Below are 27,213 nucleotides of genomic sequence, written 5' to 3' on the forward strand. Positions count from 1 at the left end.
CCTCATCCCCCAGGCCAGCTAGTTGGCACAACAGGGATAGTAACATGTGGTGGGGTTGGGACTGCATTGGATCAAGCTGGCTCAGGAGAGTGTTTACATGAGTCTTAGGCTGCAGGAGTCAGGAAGATTTCATTGGGGGGGGCAGCCCTGGGGACAGGGCATCATTTCCTGCCATCTCTCCTTATAATGAACTGATATATCTGGGCTTGCCCCCTGGATTGTTACTGGAAATGATTTAGGGGTTCATGGCTTTTCCTGGCCTGCTGTGAGGCCTTCGCTGCTGGTAAGTGAGGGGAGTCTATCCCCAAAAAGACCCAAAGAAAGAAAAAATAAAGGCATGGATGAATGGAACCAGAAACCAACTCATTCTGGGAAAGAGTGGGGATGTTGTGGGCTTGGATGTTGTAGTGAGTCCACAGGCCACAGTTGGGAGGCCTCCTATTGAAATAATCACGTTATTTATCATAAATGAGGGGCCTAGGAATGCATAGGTTTTCCCATTGAAATTAATGGCAATTATGTTTTTGACTTGAAAAGATTTGCCCTAGGAGAGTTTTTTAAGGAATGAATTATTGAAGCAAGGTGAGGGAAGATGGTAGGTGAGCTCTTCCTAAGCATTCAGCCCTCTCTTTTGTAATTTTTTAGTTATGTACACACATGCATTTGTTACACACCTACTTCAGGCCCAGGATTGTAGGAAGTACTAAGAAACAGGGCTGTTTGTAGAGGGACAGATTGTTCGCCCAGATCTCTAATGAAGCTTTTCCACTGCCCAGTCCTGCTCAGAAATCATATTTGAACCACAGGGAAGGAATTAAATAGAGCTCTGCCTCAATTGAGTTTCCCCAGGAATCCCTGGTCCAGATTATTGATTGTAGCATTAGGTGGTGAGGGGGAGAGATCAAGGAGTCATGGGTCAGTATCCTCTGGGTCAATATTATTCAGGTTACCCTGGTTACATCGACCTTTCTCTTCGGTTCACTACTCATCACTGGTTCTATTTCTTTCTTTCTTTTTCCATTTCATGCTTGTTACTGAAATGTGGATGAGGCTGTGTGCTAGGGAGATGGACTCTACCTCTTAAAGTGACATGAAGTTATATGTATTATGCATGTATATATGAAGTCATATATATGAACATGAGGTTTTTAAATATGCATTGTGTACATATGTGTGTATACACACATGTATATTTAAATATTTAGATATTTCTCCTTAGATCTAGTTTTAGTTCTATGAATTTTGTAGAATCTTTGCCCAGAAACACTAAACAAATATGTTTTCAGGCTGCAGGGTTTTCTCATAACAATCTTCTTCACAACTATAGAGGGGAAGTACACTCTTGCCCGGATGCTAGATAAGTAAACAAAGTACTTGCCACATCTGGGAGCACAGGCTTTTTTTTCTCACACTAATGTGTAAACAATTATCAGTTGATCCCTTATGGGTCCAGCATATTGGGGGAGGGGCTCTGTGAGGAATACAAGAGAATTTAAATGGGGGGGGGACTCTGAAGACTTGACCAGAAATCCTAAATTGTAAGGTTTACATAATTTGTACTATAGGATGGTGCAGCCAGGTGATTCAGTGCAGAGTGCTGGGCCTAGAGTCAAGAAGACCCATCTTCCTGAGCTCAGATCTGTCTTCAGACACTTACTAGCTGTGTGACCCTGAATCTCACTTAATGCTGTTTGCCTCACTTTGATCATTTGTAAAATGAACTGGAGAAAGAAATAGCAAACCACTGTAGTATCTTTGTCAAGAAAGTCCCAAATGGAGTCACAAAGACTGGGACACAACTGAACAACAACAATAAACTATAGGAGGAATAAGCTATATCAAATGAGGGATAGACAAAGCCAGTCAATCAACAAGCTTTTGTCATTAAGTGACAGGCACTGTGCTAAGATCTGGGGATATAAATACAATAAAAAAGATAGTCCCAGCCCTCAGGGAGCCCACAAGCCATGAAAGGACCCCAAAGGAGGAAGGCAGTGCTTAGCTTGGATGCATGATGGAGAAATACCTAATACAGATTGGTGAGATGTGATAAGACAGGTGGCCTATTATGTTCCCTCTTTAAATAGAAGGAGGAGCCATCACCTGAAAGCAAGGGGCTTTCTGAGGTGATCTTCCAGGATGAATAGGTTTCTGAGTCATGAGAAAGGCAGCTTGGGGAGGAACGTCTGAGAAGAATTCCCAGAGAAGGTGGAATGTGAGCTGGGCTTTAAAGGCTGGACATGATTTGGATAGGCAGGAAGGAAAGAAGGAGGGCATTGCAAGAAGAAACACCTAGAGAGCCCAATGGAGTGTAAGGAGCTCCAGATGGGAAAGACCCAAGTTTAAATCCTACCCCTGCTGCTTAGTGGTATTGGACCATGACCTAATTATGTATCCTCTCTGAATCTTAGGGGTTTTTTCCTCTGCAAATGACAATAATAATAGTACCTTCATCATGTGGTTGTTGTGAGGATCTAGGGAGAACAGGTACATAAAGTGCTTTACAAATGTTAAAACAGTTTATAAATGTCTGCCAATATTACAAAGAGATAAAGGCTAGAATAAATATGTCATATGGAAGAGCAGCCTTAGAATCAGAGATTCAAGAGCTGAAAAGGATCTTAGAAATCATTCCAGCCCAATCTCTCCTTTCAACATTAAATAAGTTTTATTCATGCCTCTTGTTTTTTTTACGTCAGTCATTGCTGCATATTCTGATCCTTCTACTCCCCATACCCCTCACTAGAATTGAATCCTTGAAAGCAAAAACAACTTGATACAGTGACCTCATCTGACAATGCACTGAACACTCTGTCCCTGTACTTGTCTGCTTCTGTGCTAAGAAGGACAACCACAGTATTTTACAGATGAGCAAACTGAGGTGCAAAGGAGGAGGCTCACCCAAACAGGATAACTCATTTTTCCTTCTGATTTCCCTCCCTCCCTCCCTTCCTCCTTCTCTCTTTTTCTCTTTTCTCCCTTCCTCCCTTCTTAACTTTCTCCCTTCCTCCTTTCCTTCTTTTCTTCCTTCCTTTCTTCCTCCCTCCTTCCTTCCTTCCTTCAATTTTCAGTTCCAAACTTTCTCCCTCTCATTACCTTTCCCTCACCCATTGAAAAGGCAAGAAATATGATACCCATTATACATACGAAGTCATGTGAAAGATACCTCTGATCTTTCCTTGAACACCTCAATCATTCTTTATAGACATGGGCAAAATTACCTGGAGAAATGAGATATGAGCCCATCAGTCTATGTGGCAGGTAGGCTGAGCTACAGACATTCATCAATGTTTTTATGAGGAACATGGTCCTGGAGATCCCTGCGACTCTGGAGGATAATGCCAAATGCCTTGTAGTAGCTTCCCAGTAGCCTCCATCTCCTGCATCTGCTTATGCTGGTGGGAAAGGTTATGAGCTTCATTTCTCTGTGTATAGTAGTGACTGAGTCCTAAGAAGTGGGGTGAGGGCAGGAGTTATCATGACTCATTCCCTTTCCCACCCCCATTCACTGACCCTGTAGGATCCTTTGGTACCTCGGTACCCAAGAAGGTATGACTAGGGAGGACTAAAAGATAGCTGAGTGTAGCAGCAAATATCCTCCAAACCACTCCCTCTTATCTTAGAGACTAGGGAGGTAAATGAAGCTGTAGCTGCATGGATTAGGAGACTATGACCAAACCCAGGAAAAACTTTTATGTACACAGGTGAAGTTGAAAAGGTGATGAGGTTTTACCATGACACATGTTCTCATCAGCTCTAATCTCATCACCACGCTGCTTAGTTTCAACTCTAAGGAACAAGATGCCCCTCTCATGATAAGCTCATCCATTCTAAGATGCTGACTCAAACCTTGACTGACAGCACCTCCCTCAGCCTTCTCTTTCCTCTGATTGGAGGACAAGAAGTAAAAGTACCAAACTTCTTCCGATGCCTTCCTCTATAAAAGAGGGCAGAAACTGGACTTTCAGTTCACTTCACTTTGCATCTGCCTCCCTGCCTGATTTCAACTGCATGGAATAAGATACCCCCACACCAGTACTCCCTGGTGTCCTTCCTCTCCACCCCCACTGCTTTCCTGTTCCCCATTTTGTGTTGCCCCCCCCCCACTAGACTGTAAGCTCCTTGAGGGCAAGGACTGTCTTTCTTTTTATTGATTGTATCTCCAGTACTTAGAACAGTGCCTGACACATAGTAGGTACTTAATAAATGTTGATTGGATTGGATAAATGCCTTTTCAATCACCCATCTATGTGGTTGTTTCTTTCATTACAGCAGATCATAACTTCTCCATGACTTCTCAATCAGTATGAGTCTTGTTTATGTTTTCACCAAACCCTCATAGAGGATCTAATCAAAACACCAGAGGCTTTCCTCTGATGCTAATTACCTGTGGAGCCTTTGGCAAATCACCTATATTCCCGGTCATTGGTTTTCCCATCTGTCATAAGGATTGATTAGATGAGGTGGCCTCCAAGGTCCCATCCAGCTCTCCATCTGTAGTCCTTTTTATATCCTGGGAGTGCTTCTGGGAAAGACTTCTAGGCTGTCCATATGTATATACATGCCTTAGAAATTAGAATTTTCTAGGATAAAAAAATGGAGTCATAAAAATGATATTTATAAAAAGCTCTTTCCTCTTTTATTCTAGGTAGCTATCCACCTTGCCTACTCCCAGTCTCAGTTCTGACCATGCCTATAACCCATAAATATTCCTCACTCCCTTATTCGGGTCCTGGCTTCCTAGTTGTGAGTAGCTTACATTTGCAAGTTTGGAGTATGGTAGGCATGGAGGGTCTGCTCTAGTAATAATAAGAAGTTGATATTTATAAAAGCATTCTACCTGACTTAAAACCCAAACCTTCTAAATGTATTGTCTCCCACACTAGAATGTAAGTTCCCTGAGATTAAGGAATATTTTGTTTTTTCTGCTTAGTGGAGTGTTTTGCATATATTAAGTGCTTAATAAATTATTTTTCATTCATTCACTCATTCATTCGTTAATTTATTCCACATTTCTCCATCTTTTCCACAAGATTAGTATAAGATGCTTTATCAAATGGTTTGCTAAAAGCTAAATAAATTGTATCTAAAACATTTCCCTGAGTAAACCAATAAAAAAGGAAATAAAAGTATTCCTGGGTCTTGAAGAAACCATTCTGATTCTTTATAATCACTTCTTTTTCTAGGTAATCACTTTTTCTTTAGTGATACATTCCAGGAATTCAAGGAATTCAATTCCAGGAATTGACATATATGGCATATATCATTTTGAGACTCTGCCCTCTGACAAATGGGTCAGCATTTGTCTTTCTCCTTTTTTCCATGATCTTTTAAATACTATTATATATAATATATTTTTATATATACATAATATATACTTTAAAATACTGTTATATATATGCACATATCTGCATATATACATACATATTATTTGCTAAATATGTTATTATTTATGTATATATGCACACTATGTATTATACTATTTATGGTGACTCAAAGATATAGTTCATCTGAGCCACGAAATTCAAATCCATGCAAGGCAACTGGGTGCTCTCTCATTATCTCTTTACTTATCTTGGATACAAAATTCCCTGTTAGTCATTTTTGTTCTCTCATTTCTAGTGCAGAAGTCATTGTCCTTGGCAAAAACAAACAAACAGAAGCAAATTCAGACAGATATATCTCTACCTTCTCTCTGGTGCCAGTTATCCTTGTTCTATCTGCCCCAAGTACCATCTCTTTTTTGATGCCCTTCTGGTATAGTTAAAATCAAAACCATTTTGTTGTCTCTAGTTTTCCTTTACAGACTCAGTTCATTTAGAGCCATCACTTGGCACTATTTCTATAAGACCATGCCACACTCTTATATTCATCCTCTGTTACCTGCCCTGCTTCCATCTTTCATAAATATCTTTTTAAAAAATCTAAATTGACTGACGAGTTCCCTTGGCATCCTCATTAATCTCTTCAAATTATCAAAAATTGCATCTCTAAAAGGAAACTGATCTCTTACACCATGAGACCAAGAGATGGAAAGCACTCATTAATGGAATAAGTTCATTAAATGAAAAGTTGCCTCTATTTAACTTCTCTCAAGCCTCAGCTTAATTATCATCTTCTAGAAGAATTCTTTTTTCAGGCCTTCTTAATTTTAGTGCCTTCCCTCTAAGATTACTTTCAATTTTTCAGCACACATAGTTGTGTGCTGAAATTTTATCTTGTTATAGTCTCCCCCTCTTCCCCCAACCATAGTAAATCTATAAGTAGCAGGTGTAAGGTAACAATAAATAGGAATTAAGAGTGTAAAGGGGAACATAGAAGCCACTTGAAAAAACTGCCTCCTAAATTAATTAAGGCCACACCCAGAGATTATGCACCAAATTAGAAGAAGCCAGCTGGGCCCCAACATAATGGTCCCTTTGTCCCACTAATGGTCCCTTAGTCTTTAAGCTACAGATAGGCTCCAGACATGCGCAGTAAAACCAAAGAAATGTTATGCTAAGGAACCCACACCTGGGAATGATAACTTTGAGATGATATAGATATTTTAATGAACAATCCTAAAGTGTTCTGGATAAAAGTTAGTCCATCCTCCATCACCAGAACCCTACTAGAAGGGGACCCCCAAACCCTGCCCCTTGAGTACCCTTCCACCTGTGATGGGGCCATGCTGCCCAAGTGCTTCCAACTAAGATCCACAATCATGTGACTCTATGTGCTTCTCTCCCTCCCCAGTCTCTCCCCGGAGTTGTCTGTCTCCTTCTCCCACCCCATTACCATGTGGTGCTGTCTACCTCTGTCTTCTCTGTGTTCTATTAAAGTGTAAATAATGCATTACTCCCCTACTTGCTGCCAGGCTGATCTTTCCCAGGAAGTATCCAAAAACTCTGCATGATCACCCTGAATTAATGGGGACCCTTTTGTGATCCCTTTCCTTTAGACAGGAACCAAGGGCACCAGGACAGGGACTAATTGTTCATAGGCACACCTCTCAGTGGGCTAGCAAGGTGCTGTGAACCCATTGGAATAAAGCAAGGATGGACAAGGAGCCTCATGCCCCACCTTGGGCAAAGATCTCCCCTCTTGGTTTGGTTGTAACAGGACAGCTGTTTGCATATCATCTTCCCCTAGTGGACCATGAGCTCCTTTGAAGGCATGATCTGTCTTTTGTCTTTCCTTGTATCCCCAGTGTTTAACACAGTTTGGCACTTAGTAAGTGGCTAGTTGTCTGACTCAGACAACTCTCAGTTTTCCTCCTTACTGAAATAATTGTCTTTAGAATTTTATTCTTGACAATTTCCCATCTCCTTTGAGCCTACTTCCCCTATAGAATTTAAGTGTATGGGATTTTACCTATCCTCCCTCTGAACCCTCAAAATTTTCCTGTCCCCAAATCTTAGCCTCATGTCAGACTATGTCCAATTTTCCTTTCCTTTATTGGAAGTTCTAGAAGGGAATGGTTGCTTTTCTACAGAGTTCCCATCATCTCCCCCCGCCCCCTACCACAGTAGCCATTGCCTCCTTATTAGTGGGAATTAGGCCAAGAATAATTTCCACTTTTTTTGAGGGAATCAAGGTAAAATGACTTGCTCAGGGGCACACAGCTAGCAAGAGTCTGAAGCCAAATTTGAACTCAGGTCCTCCTGACTCCAGAGCCATTCATTGGTTCTTTTTTTTTTTTTTAGTGAGGCAATTGGGGTTAAGTGACTTGCCCAGGTTCACACAGCTAGTGAGTGTTAAGTGTCTGAGGCTGGATTTGAACTCGGGTACTCCTGACTCCAGGGCCAGTGCTCTATCCACTGTGCCATCTAGCTGTCCCCATTCATTGGTTCTTAAAGGAAACTTTTGAAAAGGTAGAATTTTTGAAGAATGAAATTAGTTTCTACTTGTGAGAATCAGATCAATCATTTTGAAGGATAAGATAATTATTAAGGCATATTGAGAAATTATTGACTGTCAGATTTTGGCAGAGGGAGATCCAGCAGATATGTGGATAGTTGAAATTTCACATCATTATCATATCCTCATTCTCTTCTTCGGGTAAATTTATGGTATAATAGCAATCACACTGGATTTAGTTGGAGGACCTGGGTTCAATCCCCCCTCTGCTACATAATAGCTTCAAAATCTTGTGCTGGTCATTTAACCTTAGTGGACTTCAGTTTCCACACCTGTTGCTAAAGGTGAGGTGATGCTCAAAGTCCCTTATACTCAAAATTCCGTGAATGAATCCACACATTCTGAGTGTAAATAAAGGCCTTGATGTTAAACTCTTAGACATTAGTCAATTTGAGAGTACATTTCTCGACTGTGAGCTATCTTGGGGCAGCTCAGTAGAGTCCCAGAGTCAGGAAGACGAGTTCAAATCCAACTTCAGATACTAGCTAGCTGTGTGACTGTGGGCAAGTCATTTAATCTCTATTTGCCTCAGTTCCCTCATCTATAAAATGGGGATAATAATAGCATCTACCTCCCAGAGTTGTTGTAAAGATCAACTGATATAATAATTATAATTCAAATGCTATATAAATGTTAGCTATTGGGACAAGGATAATGATGATTGTGATTATTATTAGTTACTCAGCAGTATTTATTTCTAGTAATACTAGTGTATTGTGTATTTCAAAATCCTCAACCATTTTCCATCACTGTTAGGCCTGTAAGCACATTTACCATAAGAAATAGGAGATTCCATGTTCTATTTGTATTCCTAGCACTTAACACTGTGCTTAATAAATGCTTTTTCATTCATTCATTTGTTCATTCATTCACTCCCCATGGCTTTTTTTTTTTTGGTGAGGCAATTGGGGTTAAGTGATTTGCCCAGGGTCACACAGCTAGTAAGTGTTAAGTGTCTGAGGCCAGATTTGAACTCAGGTCCTCCTGACTCCATGGCAGGTGCTCTATCCACTGCGCCACCTAGCTGCCCACCCCCATGGCTTTTTAAAGAATTTGTCTAAAGCTTTTCCCTTAAGTTGACCCTAAGGTTTTAAATGGCAAAATTGTTAAAAACAGATTTGAAAGTGTGTAATAACACCCATCATCCTTTCTAAATTTTCTGAATTATTTCAACATATTGTTTTAAAATTATGAGGATGTCAAAAACCGGAAAACAAGAAAAAAGAACAAACAGAGCTCTCCCTACATACTCGCCGATGCCAAATTATGGGGACCTGAACCAATAATTTTTTGGGGGTGGGGCAATGAGGGTTAAGTGACTTGCCCAGGGTCACATAACTAGTAAGCATCAAGTTTCTGAGGTTGGATTTGAACTCAGGTCCTTCTGAATCCAGGGCTGGTGCTTTATCTACTGTGCCACCTAGCTGTCCCTGAACTGATAATTCTAATTTGATTACAAATAACTCTAGGTCAAGCAACATGTAAAAATGTTTATACTGATCTCATTGGTGGTTCCATCCTCTTTGGGTGCTAATCATCCCAGCACCTCACCAGTGTGTTTGAGGGTAGGAGGAAATGTGTTAAGGAAATGCAATCATTCTCAGACTAAAAAGGAAGCACATCCATGTACATTGCACATACTGTGCATGTGAAAGCCAAAGGTCAGGGAAATGGTTTTTAAGTGAGTATGCACTTCAGAGAGCATCTAGGAATGAGAATGAAAAGGAGAGGGAATCTCATGATCCAGGAATTTTAATGGTTAGAATTTATATAGCACTTTAAGCTTTGCCAAATACTTTATAAATATCTCAATTTATCTTCAAAATCTGTTATTATCACCATTTCACAGAAAAGGATACTGAGGCAGAAAGCCTTAGGTCACATCTCTAGTAGTGTCTAAGGTCAGATTTTTAACTCAGATCTTCCTTATTTGGGATGAATCACTCCAACCATTGTCCTACATACCTGTCCTAGAGAAATGAACATCCCAGGAATAAGGGTTAGGGAGTTGAAAGATTTTGTGTTCATTTATACATGTGGGTATAACACTGCCTTTTTCTGGATAGTATATCCATACATTTTGCCTATACACTATACGTCATCGATCAATGGTCAGCAAGTATTTATTGAGTAGATAGGCATCATATAGATGTCAAAAGTAAAATCACAATTATTATTATGATTATTATTCTTTTGGACCAGGCTCATGATTTTTATTGGTGTAGTAAACTACCAGTGAGTCCAAGTTCTCAAGTCAAACTATCTAGGTTCTAGGTCTTCCTCTATGTATATGGTCTCGGGCCATTCATTTAGTGTTTATGCCTTAGTTTTCTCTTTTAAAATGAATTTGTTTATTTTATTCCATAAAATAAATAAATAAAAATGTAAAAAAACATAAAATGAGGAAGTTGGACTGGATGAGATCTTAAGGACCTGTTTGTTATTTGAGTACTTCACAATGAGGAAGGATTGATCCTTCCTTAGGTGTGCCTGTTAACCTAAATTCCCTTTTAATTGATGGAGTGTTCATTGGAGACCTTTTGGAGGATATCAGCCTTACCGGATGGCTCTTGTGGCTTAAGTACTCCTCTTCCTCTGACAAATTGGAACCAGGCACTTGGTATTCCTCTTCTGAAAGGCTGTGGATTCCTGAAATGTGTAAAACAGGGGTTAGTAATATTATGAGATCAAGTGATAGGTAGGTGAAAGGTCACCAAGTATCAAGTCCTTTATGAATTCAAGGCATTCATAAAATAGTGTGATTATAAACAGATAACACTGGTCTTCCCTCTAATAGGTCATAATAATATGACCAAAGCTCTCCAGAACTGCGGAGTAGAGTCATATGGAAAAAGGAATCAGAAGGGCACAACTTATGAAGTCAATAGTCAATAACAAAAATGTCACATCAAATATTTATTACATATAACAAATATTTATATATTGATACATAACAAATATTTAAGTGTCTCCATTAGGAAGGGTGCTGAACCTCGAGTCAGGAATTAGAATAATTGATGATGATAATAATAGCTAGTATTTATATTGTACTTTAAAGTTTGCAAATTGCTTTACAAATATTATCTCATTTGATCCTCACAACAACCCTGGTAGGGAGGTGCTGTTATTATCCATGATTTACAGGAGAGGAAACAGGCCAAAAGAAGTTAAGTGACTGATCTGGGGTCACACAGGTATTAAGTGTTTGAGTCTGGATTTGAACTCAGGTCTTTCTGACTCTAGGTCCAGAGCCCAAATCCTGCGTTATATGCACCCCTGTTATTATGTGACTACGATTTAACTTCTCTAAACCTCATTTTTTCATCTGTAAAATGAAGGGATAAGAACCAATGGTCTCAAAGATCCAGCTCTGAATCTGTGATCTTGTGTGCCAAGCCCTGTGTCAAGATCTGGGATGCAGAGACAAAAATTGAACAGCCCATTACTCAAAAAGCTTGCATTCTCTTAGCAAAAAATCCAAACCAGAATTAAAAAAAAAACCTTATATACACCATCTCATTTGATGTTTGGAATAACCGCAAGAGAGAAGTCATGCAAATATTGTTATGATTATATGACAGATGATCAACATTAAGCTCAGAGAAGTTAAATGATTTACCTCAGGTCACACAGGTAGGAAGTACTGGAGCTGGGACTCAAACCCAGGTCTCCTCACTTCAGTATTTGGTGATTTTTATGCTATACCTCCTCTCCCTTCTAATGGCAATTATACAGGGTCAAATTAAAAAAAAATACTAAGGTATCCCGAATGATGTTTGCTCATATTTGAACAACTAAGTACAGTGCCAGAGTCAATTTTGTTTTTTGCTCTGTAGACTTTAAGCTTAATAAAGCTTAATATTCTCAGCCAGAATCACTCAAGGACCATGGTTTGATAGCACTAGCCAGTCTAATGGCTGAGAATATTGAGTTTAACAAAACTAATTTTGCCATGATTAGGGGCATTGTAATCAGAGAGACCTAATGGCAAGAGCCACAGTTTTAAACATGACTTTAAATACGTTTTTTGTTCAGGTTGTTTCAATCATAGGGGGCAGAATAGGGTAGCTATTTGAGTATAAGCTACAATTTCTTGCTCAGAAACAAATGCTAGAATGATACTTTCTCAAATTCCCAGGTCTCCAAAAATGTTATAGAATTTCTCCCTGATAGGAGGGAAATTGAGGAAAATGAGACACTTTTTTCACTTAGGTAAACCAGCCAACTTTCTCCATTTGGGGTGGTGGTGTGGAAAGTTTTTCTGAGACTCTACTGATAATCCATCATGTGGTAAATAATGTGTTTTTTTTCCCCTCTTTCATCTCAGCTGCACCAAAAATGATGCTGCGGTTTATCAGATCTCTGCTCAAAACTGTTTTGGAATGATTTGCTGTTCAGCTTTTATTGAAGTTGAGTGTTTATCAGAGAGCCCACAACTCAACCCTAACCTGAGAGAAGATGCTGCTAGGGGCTGGAAGAATAAGACTGAGATGTGCAAGGACAACTCACATCAAATTGATGAAAAAGAAGAACTTTTCCAGAAGGAAGGAAATGGCACTGAGGACAATTCTACTCTGTCTGGTTCTTCTTTTCCCAAATTCAGAGGTGCTTGCTTATCACAGTTACAGTCCAACAATGACAATGAGTCACATAGTCCTGAAAAAGACACAGGTGTCAAAATCACTATTCAAACTCAAGAGGATTGTTCTTATCACAATTACACAGAGAAAAATGCATTTGATTTGCTTTTCCCTAAATGCAGGGATGAAACAGACAGACTGGAAAAATGTTGCAGTGGGCTGGTACATTCCAAACCATCAAGGTTAATTGATGACTGTATGGCCAGTTACAGTCACAATGATGAAGTCTTACCATCTAGTCATCAAGACCCCCAAATACAGAAATATATTACCTTTAGCATGGCACTGCCTGAGGAAACCACATGTATTTACCCAGTGAACAGCTCCACAACCAAGCAGAATGTCTCCCCAGAAATTTCCAGTGAAGAATCTGACACAGATTTTGAACTTTGCCCAGAGATAAACCTAACCTGCACGGAGTTTTCAGATGATGACCTTGAGTATTTGGAATGTTCCGATGTTATGACAGATTACTCTAATGCGATCTGGCAAGAGGACCTCAGAGGGAATGACCCTGTCTTTTTATTAGAAAGAGATGACGAGGAGACAAAATTCAGGGAGGGTTGTCTGGGTGGGTGTGAGCATTTCCACAGTGAAATGGCTTGTCAGTGCCAGGTGTCAGATAACATTGTGCCTATGGATACCACCATTGGCTTCTGTGGTCATCACTCAGAACTCCAAGAAGTAGCTGGAAGGAACAGTCTAACCATTTCCAATCAATCTACCTTGCAATCAGGAATGACTCTCACTTTGGGACACCCTCAAGATGAAACATCCCCAGTGAAAGACCAAGAGCGATATAAGTTCCCTGTCACTTCTACAGCCAAAGACAGTGATCAACCAGGAATGAAAGGAGAAAATGCAGATAGTCACCAGGCAGGACAGTATCTCGACATTGACAGTCTGATGAACATGGATAAGACACCTGGAGAGATGATGCCCCAGACTCATGAGTTAGAAAAGCCAGTGACAAACCAGCCTTCGGAGAACCCAGCAGAGAAAAGTGTAGAGGGAGACCTACCGCGGAAGAAGGGCTCACAGAAATTAGTCAGGGTGAAGAGACCAGGGGCTAAAGGGAAACCCAGAAAGCCGAACACCAACCTGAAAGAAAATGTAACAGATGCCACGCTTAGCCTTCCAGGTCCTGGAGAAGTCAGGGATCTTGAACTTAGCCAGGGCGATACAAAAGAGAGTTTTCACAAAGAGGCTGAAGCTATTCATCTTAATTCCCAATTCCATGGAGGAGAATGTGCCATTTCAACCCAAGCACAGCAAGAAACAGAAACCCTTCCAACGCCAAGAGAGTTACTTCCCATAGAAGAAGAGACAAAATTGAAGAAGAAAGGAAAGTGTACTAAAGGCCTACTGCAGACAGATCAGGTGGCAAACCAACATGCCCATCCTCAGGTAAGACTCTTTTCCAAAAAATAACAGAACAGAAAGCATCCTTCCATGTCCTTATCCCCCCACTTCAGGTTCACATGAGCTCCACCATAATGTAAATCAAAAGTAAGCCCTCAGATACCATTAAGGCAAGAGTGAGTGACAGCTGCTGCTGCTAGGAAGGAAATCTGGTTTTGAAAAAGGCCCAGATAAACCTTAAGCCATCCTAATTATAGAAAAAGACAGATAGTAGTAAGAGGGACTAATGGGATTCTGGACAGCTGGATAGAGAAACCTGATCTTTCATCCTCTGCATGTGTTTTAGCAGGCAGTGTGTCTATTCAGAAAGTTTCTCAAGCAAATGTTTTTAGTAGAGCCTTTGAAAAATTTCTCTCTATTTAGTCACGTTTGATGGGAGCAGTTTCGGAAAGGTGGGACATGACTTTACCCCATATTCCCAGGGGGAATGGGTGATTTTGGGGTGTTTTTATTTATGTGATTCATTTTGTGATCCTGGTTAAATCATGTGGTCTGTTGTTGCCTTTTACTTTTAACTATGTGTGTTTTATCTGTGTGTCTCTATGAAAGTACCTTGTGAACTCTGATGTGCTGTTCTCCTGTAACATAAGGTATCAGAGAAGAGGTGAAAGGGGAAAAAAACCCAGAAAGCAAATGACTATGGATTCTACTCTTGATTACTTGGAGGAAGCATTTTAAAAAGGAAAAATTAAAAAGCAGAGAAATAACTCAAGTACAAAGGAGTTTACTTCTTTGGAAACGCTTTTGTTCAATTTTGATAAACTTAGAATTGGCTTTTGACACTACATAATAAAAGTTATAATGTCTCGAATGTATTCAATATCTCAGAAATTTGCCCTTGATTCATAGGAATGATTTGCCTGATATAAAATTGTTAAGAGAGTATGAGTTACTGCATTTGGGCAGGGGGATGGGGGAACAGAGATTTATGGCAAGAATTGGGTTTTGTTATTTTGTTTTCGCAAAAAAATCCCCAAACCCCTAAACCTTACTTGCCACTTACCTGCCTCTGCTCCCAGGAGAATGAAACTGACTCCCTGTACACTTCAAAGGTATTCAGAAGGGTCTTGAACTCTCTCAGAGAAAACTTTAATTATACTATTTAAAATGCAGTGTATCGATTCCCACAACCCTGACCATAAAGCCTAAATTTTGGCTCCACAGTGGACTTTTCTTGGCCTCCATTATTCTATTTAGTTGTCTAATTAGCCAATTAGCCACATAATAGTTCCACTTCACTGTTTGCTGTAGAAATGTATTCTCGCTAATGACATATCTATGCCTGATCTCATTTAGCACTCACACATAAATGATTTACAACAAATTTATTTCTAGACATAACTTATATTACTGAATTGATGAAATAGTTATACAAATAGGTTGTTGTATAAAGTTTTCCTGGAATCATGTTATACATGATTTCTTTTCCTAACCATGAAATTGCTCCTCCCATATCTTATTTAATTACTATTTTCATGTGTCTGTCCATTTCTGGTGCATACCATAAAGCAGAATATCCCTTTTACTAGTGATCTGTGGAATGTGATATCAGTTCAGATGATAGAATATGAGCAAAGATAGGAATAAAAAAATAAAGGTTCCCTTAATTAAGGGGGTGGGAGGGGCAGACCCACCATCATCAGAAGCTCAATTTTATTAGTCCTGAGGAAAAGGGGCCCCTACTATCTTCACCATCATTAGGCTTCAGACCCACTGACCACTAGCCACTATGCTCATTTGTTTCAATGAGAGTCAACCAAATAAAAATACTTTCATTCCTGAGACCAAACTCCTCTCTCTCATGTTCATTCCAAGATCTATAGTCATGCACTTATACTTTCACATTTATAGAAACACAGTCACATAGGACATCTTCATCAGAAAAGCTTAGGAACTAAATAGATTAGTCAAGGACCTAGAATAAACTGGGATAAACTAAAGAAATTAGGTAAGGATCTAGATTGGAAAATAAGCTGAAGAGCAGTTTACATGGGGTAAAATGGGCTGTGATCCTCAGCAGAGCTGACTCCCACTAGGGGAACACCCAGCAAACTCAAAGGGAACTGTGTCCTCAAGATCTGCTTTGTACAACCCGGGATGAGTTGTGAAGAAAGCTCCTTATTCCTACAACATTTATTGTCCTTTGGTTAGGAAATTTTGTTATAGGAATGGGGGAAGAAGAGATGGGCATATTTGACAAGGCAGATTCTTCTTCCCATACAAATTTATGCCCCTAACTGGAAGCTGAATCAACATTCATAACAAACCTCTTCATAACCCTGAGGCTTGGGTGGGCATTGGGGATCACTGGGAGCTTTTGAGAATCATGTGAAAAATGTGTTACCAGAGTTGGGAAAATGTACTGGGTTTGCGTTAAGCCTTTATTCTTAGACTTTGAAGTTTAAGTGTTAATTTTTGGATTTGTAGCTTTTGCTTCCAAACCTTCTCCTGTCTACTCTAAGTGGACCTAAGGACTAAAATGAAAATCTGAATTTCAGGATAGTCATGATAAATGTGCCTCTCTCTTTCATCTCTCCCCACTAGCTGATGGGCACATGCTATAATTCATTTCCCTTTAAGTGCCTGTAGACCAACTCCTGTGTTTTTTTCCCTTGATTTTCATCTTAAGCATTTTTCTGTTCTTTCTCTAAAGGAACTCTATTTTAGTGAAAGTATACAACATAAAGACTGATAAGGAAATACAAAGCACACAAATACAAAGTGCACTGGTTGTTGGGGTAGGGAGGGAAGAGCACTGACAAATGGGGGAAGTAACAAAGGCCCTAAGTAGGAGACAGCACCTGAACCAAGCCTGGAAGGGAGCTGGGGATGGAGGAGTGAAGGGAAAGCATTGTAGTCAGAGGATATAGCTAATGCAAAGGCACTGAGACAGGAGATAGAATATTATGTGCAGCACTGGGAAAAAACCCAACTCATCTACCACTTTAGTTCTTTTACTTAAAGAGGCTATACCATAGACCAGGAGTCTATGTAACCCCTTCTCAGAATGTTTTTAGATGCACAAAATAAAGTACACAGGATTACCAAGGATACCAATTATATTGACATATAATTATCAAAATATTTTTAACAAAGAGGTTTGTAAACCCCAGCTTAAATACTACTCACAATCTCCTTCTACTCCTTTCTAAACTCATATCTTCACATTTTACACTTGCTATCCTCTGTTTCACAAAAGTAAAAATACCATTTTAGTCTCACTTGAAGTAGTACTTATCCAAGTGCACCCCCATTAAGCTAGTCCCTCCAAGCTAGTCTCAGAAGTTTAGCCATTGAGAGCAAAGAGGGTAGCTCAGGCCAATCTGAATCTTCTCCAAAGGTCACACCAACAAAACCTTTACTCTGATTTAAAACTCAATGCACTGGTCCAACTCGGAGGTTAGGAATGACATTCTGCCCATCTAAAGTTTCTTCTGGTGCCTCATTGGAGTCACATAAGCTTCACTCCTAAATGAGGAGTCCTGGATCCTGCTGGGTAACTGTCAGCTTTGCCCCAGAGAGTGTGTATTTTTTTGGGGGGGGGCGGTGTCAGGTAATGGGTTTCCCATATGTACAGTAAGGAAATATAATCTTCAGTTAAGGTATTTTATAAACTTTCTGGATAGGGATTTAGCACTTGGTAGTTATGAAGCACTGCAGTACAATCCATGTATTTTAAGTAGATGACATTGTAATAACATAAATAATAATAAGATTTTTCATTAAATGATAGCATAATTTATTTAATACATCACATTGTTTCATGGACATGTGTTTTCCTACAAATGCAAAGATAGTGCTCCTACATCATCATTGTATTTTTTTATTTATTTTGCATAAACTTTTATTGTACATAGTGTCTCCATGCAGCAGGGACCCCTTAACATCCCTTAACACTCCACAAATATATTTGTATCCATATATGTATATCTACATATTTGTGTTTATGTATACAGGTATATAAACATATACATAGATACAAAGTCTGTGCCTTCAAGGAATGTATATGTGTGTGTATACATATGAATATATACATCCAGGTATGTATGTGTGTTTGTATACATGTCTGTATGTATGCACACATTCCTTAAAGGCAGAGACTTTGTTTTTTTCATTTATAGCCACAATACCTAGCATAGTGGTTGGCCCATAGTAGATCTTTAATGAATAAATACTTGTTGATTGAGTGAATGCTCATTAGTGGAATGTGTCTTTGAATTGTTTTTCTAATAGTGGGAATGGACTCATGCTAAGATGTGTCTTTCCAAACTAATACAAGGTAGTTTGTATTTCTTCTTACTTTTTTTAGGTGTATACCCTTTTCCCCCAACTAAACTGTAAATCTCTGGAGCACAGAGACCTTGTCATACCTCTTTTTATCTCCAACATCCTCAAGACAGCAGGAGCTCAATCTCTAATCAGGTTGTAGGGTAAGGACTGAGCAGCTAGATAGCATCATGAATAGAGTGCTGGGCTGGGAGTCAGAAAGACTCCTCTTCCTGAGTTCAAATCCATCCTAAGACACTTCCTAGTTGTGTGACCCTGAGGAGGTCACTTAACTTTGCCTCAGTTTCCTCATCTATAAAATAAACTGGAGAAGGAAATGGCAAACCACTCTAGTATCTCTGCCAAAAAACCCCCACAACAAACCCAGATGTGGTCATGAAGAATAGGACACCACTGAAAAATGACTAAACAGCAAGGACCAGGACTACTTCGTTATCAGGGATACCACCAATAGTCAGAACTACAACAAACCAACAGTTGAAATCCAGAGAGCTAATCCATAAAAGAAAAGTAATCAGTTACTTAAAGTTACTTAGTAAGCTACTGGTTCAATCAAACTCAATCACTGCCCAATAGAACAAGAAGGCAGGGGAAGTTGATGGGATTCCTGATCAAGTAGGAGGACTAGGCCTGACAACCTCTCAGGTCCTTTTCAATCCTGAGATTCTTGATTGTTTTTCTGTGTGCAAGGGTCAGTTAGTCAACATTTTCCAAGTGCCCACTCTGTGTAGGGCACCACCCCAGGATGTGGCGCGAGGCATGACACTGACATTTCTCCATAACGAGTGGGTACATCTAATTTTCTATATCTGTCAACAACGTATCTATTTACCGACTTAAAAAAACAAACAAGGGGATTAAGTAGAGGGAAAAAAAAGGAAACCAGAACTCTAATCCCAAGCAATATGCTGTAGGAATTAAAGCAATAAATGGTGTTGTTATGGCCTGACAAAGGCTAAGTTACCTCATTAAGGGGTTTGCCTGCTAGCAGGCACGGACATGGACATGGAGGGAGCTGAACCTGTTGGTTCAGTATCTGGGGCAGATCTGGATTTTATGTGACACAATAGAAGACTGAACTCTCTTATGCTTATCCAAGTGGTTTGGTAGATGGAGAGCTGAGTTTGGGGAACAGCTTCCTACTCATCCAGTTTAGCTAGAACATAGAGTTTTTGCAGAGACAGTGTGAAATAAGGTTGGTGGGAACCAGACTTTTGATGGTGTACTGTCCTAGCCTATGGAAGTCCCTTTGAATTGTGATTCCATGCATCAGCTATCACTCCCAGTTAAATAACAATAATAACAGCAATAGTGATACTCAGGGCTCGGATGAATCTGTGATCTCATCCATGTGGAAATTCCTTCCAAGGAGATTGACCACATTCCATCCATGCCTGCCCATCCTGTGTGGCCCTTGTCTATATCCTCCCTTATATCCTTGCCACAGGGGGACACCTAACATGCTGAAGGTCTTCCTTGTTTTCTCTCAACATATCAAGGATACCAATGAATCACTAATAACAGAAGCAATAGTAATAGTATTAATAACACTTAGTAGTACCAGCAATAGGTCTAGTTTTATTGTTGTTCAGTCATATCTGATTCTTTGTAAACCTGTGGCTCTATGTCCACGGAGTTTTCTTGCCAGAGCAACTGGAGTAGTTTACCATTTCCTTCTCCAGTGGCAAACAGGGTGAAGTGACTTGCCCAAGGTCACACAGAGATGATGTTTCTGAGGCTGGATTTGAACTAAGGTCTTCCTCACACCAAGCCCAGTGCTCTATCCATTCCATGACCTAGCTGCCCCAAATGGGCCTAGTATATGAATACCATACTTAAACCTTCTTAAAGCTAAACTTTTAATTCTGGTCTTCTTATCCTGGAGTCCTTGAATTTTAAAAAAATTTTTTGCTAACTGAATTTTAATATCATTTGTTTCCTTTGTAGTGCTATGTATTTTATTTATGCATTTAAAACATTATGGGGATTCCATAAGCTTCATTACTCTTTCAGAAAGGTATATAACACAAAACAAGTTGAGAACCTCTGTTCTAATAAGCTGTACTCAGGACACTGTCAAAACTACCCCATATGTGACCCCAAGAATAATTAATGCTGATTCTGCTCTTTGATCAAGAAGCCCATTTTCTAAGTCCTGCCAGGGTGACTGAACTAGCCAGTTACTTTGATGTGTACTTAAGGTCTGGCTTACTGTAATCCCACCATTTGTGTTAAAAGACCTATAAAAATGCCCAATATATTGCAGCGAGGGTGTCACTCTTTTATATCTAGAGGCCAGGAAGTATAAACTTCTCATCATTTGTGGCCAGTTGGAGCTGAGATGGCATGAATAAAATAATCCTTGGGTCATTCTGAGATTCCTACCTCATTTTCCTACACATATACTCCCTCCTTCCCAGCAAACCTTAATAAAGTTGTTGAGTACATACCCTTATGTTATCGTCATCATGATGACTTTTAGAGCTTATGGTCTGGTATAAAGGATAATTGGTACCATGAGGGCATAGGGACCTCCCAACAGACTCCAAACAGGCTAATTCTATGACTTCTTTTTGGCTTCTTATATGTTCAGGTGTTTTCAAGAAAACAGCTTATTCTTGATCTTCCTTCCCACACTACCTGCACATAAGCCAAGCATGTAATAATAACTTACATTTACAAAATGTTCTGTGTATTCAAATCATCATTAATTACTCCATCTCAATTGGTCCCGTGAGATAGGCAGTGCAAGTAATAGGAGGCAGCTAGGTAGAGGAGTGTGGAGATGTGTATCAAACAGGCCACTAGTGGGCCTACAATGCCCACAATGCTCCCTAGTGCCAGTGCTGCCCAAGTGCAATTAAAATGTAATTGGGAAATATTTAATAAATAAAGATAGAATAAAACATACATAGTGATACATTTTAAAATTAAGTCACTATATAGCCTATGGGAATCATTAACTTAATGCACCCCCTTTCTTATTTGAGTTTAATACCACTGGCAAAGTGGACAGAGTGTTCAGACTTAGGAGTCTGTAAGACCTGCATTCAAATATCACTTCAGATAATTACTAGCTCTGACACAATTTATATATATGGAAATGCAGGCCCAGAGAGATAATTGACATAAGTTCACATACTTAGTGGCAGATTCAGGAATCAAAACTAGATCTACTCACTCAAAGTACAGTGTTCTTTATGTTTTTAATACCATGCTGCCCCACCAGCATCCCAGAAATTCAGTGTCCTTAGAATGAGCTACTAATTTAGGGGCTACTGAACCACAGTGAACCCTTGAGGATAAATATGGTCTGGAAGATGGTCCATAGTTCTACCTTATTTTGAATCAAACTATGATATGACCTCTATAATCATTGTGGGATCTGATCATATATTCTGCAGGTACCCCATGACCAGCAGCATTCTCTGGAATAGAAACTATGGAATGAAATTCAGGGTAGTATTGTACAACCCTAACAAACAAGATGTATGGGGTATTACAGAACCATTCGATGCAGCAAGGGGAAGGAGAGACAATTTTAGTGCAACTTTTAACCAAATGATACAGTTTGTGGGTTTTAAAATTTTTATTCTGAACTTAAGAAATAAAATAAGCATTTCCAAAATCTATAATGTACAACTTGGTATTCCTTTTAAATATATAATAAAGTTAGCATGTAACTTTTTTTTCTTTTGTGGGATAATAAGGGTTAAGTGACTTGCCCAGGTCACACAGCTAGTAAGTGTCAAGTGTCTGAAGCCAAATTTGAACTCAAATTGTTCTGGATCCAGGGCTGGTGCTTTATCCACTGCACCACCTGGCTACCCCCAGCATGTAACTTTTTAAAACATATTTTTCTTTCCTCTTCCCCTCCTTGCCCTAGAGATGACTACCATTAGACACAACTATCTGTGTGTATGTGTTTGTATATATATGCATTTATATGTAAAATAATTCTATACACACTTTTACTTATCATGTCTTTCTCCAGATGCAGATAGCACCTTCCTACCTTACTTCATAGGTCCTTTGTAGTTAATTTAAGTATTTATAATAGTCAAAACTACTTAGTTTCAAAGTTGTTCTAAAACAATATTGTTATTATTATGTATAACATTCTCTTGATTGTGCTCATTTCATTCTTCATTATTTCATGCAAGTCTTAATTATATGGATGGTCAAGATATTTACTCTTGAATAGTTAAGAACAATCGTTACCACCTGGGCTATGAATTGAAGAGGAGTGGGATAGGAATCAGGGAAAGCTTAGTGAGGGATAAGTTTAAGTATGATCTAGGCTTTGAAGTTTAAGTTGGATTTCAACAGACAAAGTTGCTGGGGAGAGAGCATTTTAGACACAGGGAAGAATGTGAATGATTCATGGAGTCAGGAAAATGTGGAACATGCCTAGGGAACAATAAGTGTTGAGTTTGGCTAGAGCATGGAGTGTATGAAAGGAAGGCAAGGTGTACAAAGGCCAAAAGATAGGTTGGGGTCCAGTTACATAAAAGCTTGGATGCCAGACTGAGGACTTCATGTGACAGTAATGGGCAGCCAATAAAAGTTTGGGAATGAGAAGGATAAGGGAAACAACATGATACAGTAGAACAAGCACTGAGCTAGGACTCAGGAGATCTGTATTTAAACTCCATGTTCTGCCACCACCTTAGCTGTGTGAACTTGGGGAAGTCACTCAACTTCTTGGTTTCCTCACCTATTGAATGAAGGGTTCCAACTAGATAGTCTGTATTTTCTCTTCCGATGTTACGGTGCTGAAGAATATGAGAGCAAAGCTATACCTTAGGAAGAATAATCTGGAAGCACGGTTCAAGCTGCATCAGTCCAGTTATAAAGCTGCTATAACAAAAACAATGATTAAAATGGTGATGACGATGATGATAGCTTGAACTATGGTAATGAAAGTAGGAAGCGAGAAAGAAATACTAATTCAAAAAAGTTTGGAGAGGCAAAATCTATAAGACTTGAGAATTGTAATACCATTTACATGAACAGAAATGGAAAGAGTAGGTTTGTTGTTGGTTTTTGGTTTTTTGCAGGATGGGATGTGGGTTATATGATGAGTTGGAAGGTAACTCAGAGGTCATTTTTTATGAGTAAGGAGAACGAAGGGGAAGGTGACTTTGCCTTTGGACAAAGTCCAAAGTTCAAGATTGCCAGTGGGACATCCAGGAAGGGATAGCTAGTAGACAGGTGGAAATGAGGATGCAGAGACTGGGAAAGAAGTTCAAGCTAGAGATAAATGTCTGTGAGATGTCTACTCTTGCTTATCTGATTGCTTCTGTCATCTTTGCTGAATCTTCATCTACATCACACCTGCTAGCCATGGGAGTCCCCCAAAACTCTGTCCTGGACTCTCTTCTCTTCTTTCTCCATACCATGTCATCTGGTGATCTCATCAGCTTCCACAGATTCAATGATCACTTCTAGGAAGATGATTCTCGGATCTATTTATCCAGACCTAACCTTTTTGCTGACTGCCAGCCTCACTTTCCCAACTCCTTATTACACATCTTCAGCTAGATGTCCCATAGTCATCTTAGACTCATCATATCCTAACCTGAACTCATCTCCCCACTCCCTAGTCCAAACCTCCCTCCTTCTGAACTTCCTTATTACTGTTGAAGGCACCACCATCAAGCTTGAAACCCATTTCATCTTCAACTCCTCAATATTATTTACCCTACTTATGCAATCTGGTACCAAGTACTCTTGTTTCTACCTTTGTGATATCTCTCATATACATCCTCGGTCACCAACCTGTATTTATCTTGTACATATTCCCCTGGTACAGTCTCTCATAACCTCAGCCATGGACTATTGCAATAGTCTCTCCCCTTTTGAGTCCATTCTATACTCAGCTGCCTAGAGAGCTCCTTTAAACACAGGTCTGACCAGGTCAGCCCCTTTATAGTAAAATCTAGTGGCTCTCTATTATTTCCAGGATAAAAATTTAAACACTCTGTTTGGCTTTTAAAGCCCTTTGCAATCTCCTTCCTTTGCAATCTTCTTGCACTTTACTCCTCCCTACATGGTCTACAAATCCAGAAAAAGTGTCTGTCTTGCTGTTCCTCACACACAGTATTCCCTCTACCATATCTCCCCTCTCTCCTGCTTTCTCTAGCTTCCTTCAAGTCTCAACTCAAACATTATCTTCTGCAAGAAGCCTTTCTTAGCACCCTTCAATGCTAGCATTCTCTCTGAGATTAGCTCCAATTCACCCTCTCTTGTTTTTATTTAGTTGTTTGAATGTTTTCTCCCCCATTAGCATGTGAGATCCTTGGGAAGAGGGTCTCCTTTCATATTTGTAGCTTCAGGGCTGAGCACAGGGGTTGGTTTCTTGCCCATACTAAGTTCATAGTGAATGCTTGTTAACTTCATTTGAGGATCAGGGCCTTAGGGAAAAGGTTTATCCTTGGAATAAAATGAAGATGACTCTATCTTCCAAGAGAGGAAGGAAAGAGGAAATGATGGATACATATTTTTAAAAAGCATATAGGAAATGCAGAAATATGTTATATATATGTATGTATATATACATATACATATACATATACATATATATATATATATATATATATATATATATATATATATATATATATATATATATAAAACCTATATCAGATTGCCTACTGTCTAGGGGAGGGGGGAGGGAGAAAGAAAAGTCTGAAATTGGAAAGCTTGTATAAACAAAAGTTGAGAACTATCTTTACATGTAACTGGAAAAAAAATACTTTTATCAGAAAAAAAAAGCATATAGGAACAGGGCAGCTAAGTGATACAGTGGATAAAGCATCAGCCCTGGATTCAGGAGGACCTGAGTTCAAATCTAGCCTCAGACATTTGACACTTACTAGCTATGTGCCCTTGGGCAAGTCACTTAACCCTCATTGCCCTGTCAAAAAAAAAAAAAGCATATAGGAGGGATGTTGGGGGCAGTAGGTGGTGCAGTGGATAAAGCACTGGCCCTGTATTCAGGAGGACCTGAGTTTAAATCCAGCCTCAGATACTTGACAGTTACTAGCTGTGTGACTCTGGGCAAGTCATTTAACCCTCCTTGCCCATAAAACAAACAAAAATAAATAAAGGCATATATGAGGAGAGCTGAAGTAGATTGTGTTTGATGTCTTTAACCTTTTCAGTAAAGTGAGGCTGTTAAGAGTGAGTGGGTAGGGGGCAGCTAGGTGGTGCAGTGGATAGAGCACCGGCCCTGGAGTCAGGAGTACCTGAGTTCAAATCCAGCCTCAGACACTTAACACTTACTAGCTGTGTGACCCTGGGCAAGTCACTTAACCCCAATTGCCTCACTTAAAAAAAAAAAAAAAAAGAGTGAGTAGGTAGGTCAGGGCTGGGATTGGGGTCTTGAGGAGAGTGGAGAATGTTTGAAACAGCTGCTATAGGTACTACGTTAGGGAGTTAATAAGAAATGAAAAATAGGATTGCTAAGTAGCATGTTGGGCCCACTGAGGACAAATAAGATGAATCTCTAGTGTCCTTAGCCAGCATGGTTACATAACTTTGTTCATCAAAACTCAGAAGCCCTGGAAACAGGAATGGGGAAAGCAGATTGCAAAGGTTACCCACGGTTAAGGATTAGCTGGATGGGAACAGAACAAGGTCAAGTGTACTTAGGAAGGGGGGCATCATGGTGTACTGGATACAATGCTAGATGCGGTATCAGGTAGACCTGAGATCGAGTGACACTTAGGAGCAGTTTGACCTTGGGCAAGTCATGGAACCACTCTAAATTTCAGTTTCTACATCTGTAAATTTGAGATAATAACATGTTTAAATAACCGCTTTACAAGGTGGGTATGAGGATCAAATGAAATAGAGTCCTTTTCAAGATTTAAACTGCTACATAAATATTTGCTATTATTACTAAATGGGTAAGGAATTTCTAGGGTGATGATGAATGTGTCTTAGCTCACAGAATGACTATGGGGTTTAAGCTGGGGAGGGAGGGAGGCAAGTGAAGCCAGAATTGGGTTAACAAACTGGGAAAACATAGAGGAGTTGAGGAGCTAGAGGTAGCAGTAAGGAAAAAGAATAAATCCATTAGGAGTGAGGTGTCAAAGAAGTAGAAGGATAGGAGAGTGTGATCTGATGGGGTGATTTCAGGGTTCTGTATCTCAGAAGTAGTGCAGGTCCAAGGGAAAGTGAGGAACGAGGTATGGCCTTATTGGTCCTTAATTGAGGTGGGTGAAAGATGGAAATCAGTGGACTTGAAGAGCTTGAGGAATTATTAATTCAGAATGCTAAGAAGGTCCATTAAAATCTTAGTTGATGTCCCTAGGGGTGATAGCATGGGACAGTGTGAAGAGGAAGACTTTGGTTGTCAGGTGCTGGGACCATTGAGGAAAGAGGGAGAGTGCCCTCACTGCCAGCAGAAAACAGCAATCAGGATGAGAAAGGTGTGGCTGAAACCTGCTGAAGAGGAGATGATGCTGAGGATGGCACCAGAACAATGACCTGGAATTAACAGTGGGGAGCAAGGTGCATCTTTCAGCTCTGCTCCTTGCTTACATAGATTCAAAACCAATACCTGATGATGGGAAAGGGCAGGATAGGAGGCACTAGCAGCTGGTGGGATCAAGAAAAGCCTCATGTAGAAGGTGGTGCTTGGGCTGAGTCTTGAAAGTAACTGGGGATTAATTATAAGAGACAAAAGTAAGGGCACCGTGTACGTATTATTGGTGTAGGGGACAGCATGTGCAAAGGTACACAGATTAGAAATAAAGTGTCATGTATAAGGAACAGTAGGACTACTGTAAGCTTTGTGCTACTATAGTATATGTGAAGGGGAGTAAGGTATAATGAAGTTGGAAAGGTAGATTGGGTCCAGATTGTGAAAGGTATGAAATGCCCATCAGAGGATTTTATATATGATTCCAGAGGTAATAGAAAACCACTAGAGATTATTGAATAGGGATGTGACAGA

The 27,213-nt window shown here is 39.7% G+C and overlaps 1 protein-coding gene and 1 long non-coding RNA gene across 4 annotated transcripts in view; one reads left to right on the top strand and one right to left on the bottom strand.

Moving 5' to 3' along the window:
- Window positions 1–13,771, bottom strand: part of LOC122728434 — a 60,421-nt gene extending 46,650 nt beyond the window's left edge. Inside the window, exons 1-4 of one of the 3 annotated variants that reach the window (XR_006353284.1) lie at window positions 13,641–13,771; window positions 12,409–12,555; window positions 10,460–10,548; window positions 4,388–4,583 (exon numbers count right to left, since the gene is read on the bottom strand). This is a non-coding gene — a long non-coding RNA (uncharacterized LOC122728434). Of the gene's footprint in view, window positions 1–4,387; window positions 4,584–10,459; window positions 10,549–12,408; window positions 12,556–12,811; window positions 12,894–13,640 lie in introns of those variants that run through there. The other 2 variants (XR_006353289.1, XR_006353286.1) reach the window with 2 other exon arrangements.
- The window catches only part of ALPK2 (alpha kinase 2), a 180,892-nt gene that overhangs the window by 49,970 nt on the left and 103,709 nt on the right, over window positions 1–27,213 (top strand). The window contains 1 exon segment of the mRNA XM_043966972.1: window positions 12,227–13,946. Within this exon segment, the coding sequence (XP_043822907.1) occupies window positions 12,227–13,946 (1,720 nt within the window).

This window comes from Dromiciops gliroides, chromosome 1, assembly GCF_019393635.1.
Source record: "Dromiciops gliroides isolate mDroGli1 chromosome 1, mDroGli1.pri, whole genome shotgun sequence".
NCBI classification, from domain to species: domain Eukaryota; kingdom Metazoa; phylum Chordata; class Mammalia; order Microbiotheria; family Microbiotheriidae; genus Dromiciops; species Dromiciops gliroides.